This window comes from Lissotriton helveticus, chromosome 3_1, assembly GCF_964261635.1.
Source record: "Lissotriton helveticus chromosome 3_1, aLisHel1.1, whole genome shotgun sequence".
Lineage (NCBI taxonomy): Eukaryota > Metazoa > Chordata > Amphibia > Caudata > Salamandridae > Lissotriton > Lissotriton helveticus.
In genome coordinates, this window is record NC_136061.1 from 119168786 (window position 1) to 119174785 (window position 6000).

The window sequence follows — 6000 nt, forward strand, 5'->3', positions numbered from 1 at the left end:
TGAGCTCCTGGAGTAAGACAAGTGTCCGAGGGTCACACAAGACCCTGAGCTCCTGGAGTGAGACAAGTGTCTGAGGGTCACACAAGACCCTGAGCTCCTGGAGTAAGACAAGTGTCCGAGGGTCATACAAGACCCTGAGCTCCTGGAGTAAGACAAGTGTTTACAGGTGGCAGCAGGGCCGGCCTTAACACTGGTGGCGTCCTGTGCGTCAATGTCTGTTGGCGCCCCCCCAATGAGCACCTCTGCCACGGATTCCTTCACTAGCACCCTTTAACGGTGCCCCCTCAAGTCTCCATAACCACTGACTCTCAGATTCATTTTGATTTATAGCACCTCTCATACCAGTGTAAGGTGTCAGAGCACTTTACATCACACACACATTGCACAGAGACAATGATATGTGTGTAAATCAGTGTATATGAAATGTTACAACAGACAGGACTACGAGGAGTAGTGTAGGAGTGACGTGCCATCGATGCTGGTAGGCATTATAGTTTAAGAGTCCTTATTCTGGTAAGGCGCTAATTCAGAATGTAAAACATAACATCATGGTTAGGGGTTCTCTTTAATAATAAGAATTGTTTTCTAATCAAATGAAGCCTTTGGGCAAGAGTAGGATGATGAAAGACTGGGCAAAAAAGCATATAGCTCTAACATATACCTCGCAGTTTGCAGCAGCTCTTTGATGACAGTTAATAGCTCAATGTTCAATATTAGAATTTTGACTTATAAAGGACAAGTAACAAAAGGATCTCTCTTGAAAAAGCAGGAACCCACTGAGCTATTTACATTATATGCACTTTGTTATTTGCATCGTACATGTTCTTAGCAGCAGGCATGTTAACCCTCGGTACTACCTTAGGATGAGACAACACTTCACCAGAGTTCCCTTGACATTTTAATTGATGCCTTAAAATTGCTGGAGGACAGAAACGCCGCAGCAGGAGGTGCTTTTAAAATGATGATATACTTGAGAAAATGATGTCCCCACCCCATGTCAGCGCCCGGTGCGGTGGCACCCATCGCACCGCCCTAGAACCAGGCCTGGGTGGCAGTGCCAGGACAAGTGTGGCCGACCTTACCGTGCTCTCTGAGCTGTGCCGTCGCCTCCTGTAGCCCCCCCGGGTCTGTCCTCATTTCCACGGTGTAGTTTCCGGTGTGATCCGTCTGCACATCTGTGATCCGCAGAGACCCGCCCGGGAGCGCAGACTCTCGGCCGGTGGATTGAGAACCATAGGACGGAGGACGACTGCCAGAGAGACTGAGGATGAGGCCATCTCTGCGTATCCCTCCGCCCCTGAACCAGTTACAGTACCGGAAGCGCCCCTCGTGCCGCACAGACAGGGTGACGTTGTCTCCCACCGCCGCGGTCACCACATCTGGAGTGATTGACAGCTGCGCCGCTGTGCACTGGAGCAATGACGTCACCCAGACTGACGTCACCCAGGCTGAAAGAAAACACAGAAGAGGAACACCATTAGAGGCGCTGCGGCTGAACCCCAAAAACAACAGACACCTGTGGGTGCGAAGAGAAAAAGTCGACTGTAACTAGATGAATGGATTACACAAAAGCATCACAATATCAGTGCAGAGCGGCAACTTCTACACTTGAAGTCCTACACAACTTATTTTTAATAAATACGCAATTATCCAACTAATTTGAGAAAAACTACCTGACTAAATATACATAATTGTTCCCCAGTTAATTCCATAATCCTATGCCAGGGTTACCATATAATACAAAATCTAAACAACAGTTTACCCAAGCTCCCATAAACTCAGCCTGTGTCCTGCTCTCACACAGAGTGTGGTGTAAACAAGGGTCTTGTCTCTTCACCCTACTCGGTGTTAACTCAGTAACCTTGACAAGTCTCCAGAGTGTGATGTAAACAAGGGTCTTGTCTCTTCACCCTACTCGTTGTTAACTCAGTAACCGTGACCAGTGTCCACAAACCTTGGCAGCATCACTGACCCGAGACCCCTAATGTCCATTACGAAGGCTTCAGGAGTTTAACCCATCAACCTTTACTTCTGGACAGACACAAGGGGGGCCATGGAGTCAGCTGTAGGGTCACCGAGGTGGCCACACCTACTATGAAAGATGCGTCACTTCTCCCACCAGCCCTGATGGCAGATATTGGCAATAACAGGGGTCTGCATCTCATCAATTCCCGCCTCGAAGCAGCCTCACTGGACTGGATCAATAAATCTGTGGGTTTGGAGATCTGAGGGTCTCTGGAACAGAGTGACCTGCCTGTAGGTTCTTACCACATGTAGGGCACATTTACTAACCTTTCACGCACTGCAGCGCATCAAGCAACGCTTCTGCGCTGCGGGAAAGGGAGGGAGCAGAAATAGACACTATTTACAAAGATATGGATCATTCCTGCTCTCCCCTTACACTGGTGCACGGTGTGCTGCTAGCGCCAACACAGGCACCATGGAGCACAATAGCGCCTGCAGTAGAGACGGGATTGTTTTTGTGCAGGAAATTATAACTTCCTGCACAAATTTAAGGCATCAAGACTTGTTCTATTTCTATGTGCGCTGCAGAATGCAGCTCCTGTGGAAAGATGAAATAATGAGGAGAAATAAAGATGCTTCTCCTCGATACACTCCAGTGTTCACACATTCCCCGGTTTACTCGTCGCTGTAAATTTGGAATGTGCCATCATCCATGGGTGGACGCATGGCAACACTCCACCCATATAATGCCCTCCAAGTAGAAATGCAGTGAAACGCAGGCACGTGTAACTTCATTGTGTTGCATTTCTTTACAAAGCTGTATGATGTGCCACAAATCTCCCTTGCGCGGCTTTGCAAATCTTACTGTTGACTTTGTGTTGTCTCAAAGACCACCCACCACTGTTCCACAAGGCGGTCCTTTTCTGGAGAGGGCTCTGTCCACACATCAGGCCCCCTACTCTACACCTTCCTCCCAGTTCATCTCCTTGTGGATCAAGGTCTAATGAAGGTCATGCAAAGAGGTGAACGTCTCCCAGATACTAGGGCACGTGGCCCCGGATAGAGGTCATGGACAGTAAACAACTCTCACCCTGGAGATTAGGAGGCATTAGGTCACCTTATAACAATTGTTCACGAGTAGTTCACAATTAGGACCAATAGTGCACACAAATAGTGCACATCTTGTAACTGTAGTGCACTAACTGTAGGAACACTCACCCTGTCTTACTCCGTCACCTCTTTAATTCCCAACCTATGTTCTTGGAAGACTTCTCAAGGTCTTTTAAGTGCATTATACAAACAATGGAAGAACATATTAAAGAACAATTCAGAAACACGCCTGCCTCTTTTATCTCCCTGCCCACGTCATGCTTACGTCATTCATGGGAGACATGGCTTTCCACAATCTTAGATTTTGAAGCTACCGACTTAGCAATTAGTAATGATGTGAGGTCAGTGTCCTCTATCTCTAGATGACACAATATGTGACCCTGGGAATCTCCTGTGTGCAGAAACTACAGGCACCGTTCATAGAGTCTCGCTGTGAGTTGCCTCACCTGTGTGGATCCAGCCCCAGCGACCATGAACTCGTCCACCCGGCTTCCAGCTCTTCAGGGATTTCACCATTGTGCGTCAAACACCACGAGCTGAGCTCACACTTGAGCTGCGAGAAGACTTGAGTGTGCAGATCCCGCTCTGTGTCCTCACTCCCCTGTCTGCGGAGACAGGACTCCTGAGCCTTCCACAATCCGATCCTTTCACAGTCCTGTGTTCAGTAAGAGTGTCCCTCTCACCGTGTGTACTCCCTTGTCTCGACAGACAGGACCCTTGAGCCTTCCACAATCCGATCCTTTCACAGTCCTGTGCGCAGTGAGAGTGCCTGCTCTTGCCCTGTCTCCAGTCTCCTCCAGCCCTTCGTGCCAAGGATGCCTCCTCCCCTCTCACCAGCTGTGACTCCCTGGGTCTGTGGTTAGAGTTTGTCACTTTTCTAACAAACACCTCTGCTTGGGTTTATTTCACCATCAAGTCAGTTCCTCTTCTCTGGCAGGAAACGGCTCCCATGCCTTTGGTTATATTTTTAACTTTGCAAGCCTGCTATCTCAGACAGGACATGGAGACACTGTAGCCCAGATCCAGAAAGATTTTGCATCGAGTTTGCATCACTCATCCTGCACCCTTAAGAACAAACACATATCGGGGAGGGTGCGCACAAACACAACAGGGCTTGTGGTATGGGGTTCTGACCATTGTCGGTGTACCCGGTTGGGTAGAAGGAAGTATTGGGTTGTTGGGACACATAAGGCAGACGGAGTTCCTCACACTTGTTCTACCACTGGTCACACACCGACGTCTGCATACTATTGGGCCTCGCTTCGATGTGTTTGTGGCCCATGGCTTTCTGCTGAGTCATACTAAAATGCCAAGGAGACTCACCGTATGTCCACGCAAACCCTCTGTGACATGATCCTCACCTGGAATGTCATGGGCATGCACTTGGCCGTAAATGACACCTGATGCATTATTACTTGATGCCGGGGGTGGACATCGCATTCCTCCAGGAAACTCTATCGCAGGGAGATACTCATATGGATCTCTGCGGGGGGTCCACTTCCTCTGCGAGTCCCAGCTCATTGATGATGAAGGGCCACGCATACTGCTTGCTGGCACCCTTGCAGAGACCTTTGGAGCTGGGCAGCATCTATGCCCCCAATATCAATCAGACCGCATTCCTTGGCACCACACTTAAGTATATCCTTGCCTGCTTCTAGGATACTGGGATGTTATTTCAATTGTGTGGCATGTATATCATTAAAAAGATCATCCCTCCACTAATAGACTGCCCCATCTGGAAACATCTGGAAACCAGCCGCCACCTTCCATGAGCGTTTGGTTGCTCCACCATGGCCTGAAGCTGGTGCATTTGTTTTACTCACCAGTGCATGCCTTCTATGTGCCACTGGATGGGATCTCAGCATCTCCAGCAGTCACAGAGCAGGCTACGCAGCCAGAATATCTGGGCCGTACTTATATATAACCCGCTCATGTTGTGCTTACACTGGGGAGGTGGCAGACCCGATCCCTACATGGCACCTCTGACTGGAATTCCTGTCTGACGGGGTATTCCATGGCTCCCCACGGGCAGTGATTAGTAATTATTTCCTCATAATCAGGGCTCAGTGCTGATAGCAGTGTTCGGGGAGGCTTTTAAGGTGGTGATTAGGGGCCGGTGTATGGCCATAAAACCTGGAGTATGCAAAAATCTAGTCTCTTGCTGAATAGCCTGGAGGCTCGGATGCAAGCCCTAGAGATTGCATCTCTGCTTGACTCCACCTGTCCTCCAGAACTCCTCAGTGCAAGCATCAATCAATCAATGTTTATAAAGCGCAGCTACTCACCCGTTAGGGTCCCAAGTTGCTGGGGGGAGTGTAGTGGGGAAACAACCTTTACAACACAACTTTTACAATGCACTACCATTACAACGAACCTTTTACAACGCAACATCCATTACAACGCATGCCATTACAACGCATGACACTACAACGCACACCACTACAACGCATGTCATTACAACGCAGTCATTACAACGCATACCATTACAACGCATAACATTACCATCCAACACTTACCCTACTGTTGCACCCCCTGGAGTTAGAACAGTAAGTTTTACCCCTACACTATCCAACACTTGCCCTACTGTTGCACCCCCTGGAGTTAGAATAGTAATTTTTACCCCTACACTATCCAACACTTACCCTACGGTTGCACCCCCTGGAGTTAGAATAGTAATTTTTACCCCTACACTATCCAACACTTACCCTGTGGTAAATAAATAATTAATTACCGGTCCTATTTTTGACTGACTTAGCAATAACAGATAGCTCAATAAATAAGAGACAGGACTCGAGGTATCTTGAGTCTGACAGGCTTTAATCAGGCATAAGGGAGGGGACAGGAACGGGACAGCCTGAAATAGAAAGCACGGGATGGCATGGATGGCAGCTGCCGGGGGCAGGGAAAATGGCAGGAACGCAACAT

The 6000-nt window shown here is 48.6% G+C and overlaps 1 protein-coding gene across 1 annotated transcript in view; it reads right to left on the minus strand.

The window, feature by feature from the left end:
- Positions 1-3591, minus strand: part of LOC144822682 (uncharacterized) — a 118031-nt gene extending 114440 nt beyond the window's left edge. Inside the window, exons 1-2 of the mRNA XM_078680456.1 lie at positions 3522-3591; positions 1083-1433 (exon numbers count right to left, since the gene is read on the minus strand). Of these exons, the coding sequence (XP_078536582.1) occupies positions 1083-1433; positions 3522-3591 (421 nt within the window). The remainder of the gene's footprint in view (positions 1-1082; positions 1434-3521) is intronic.
- Positions 3592-6000: the final 2409 nt, after the last annotated feature.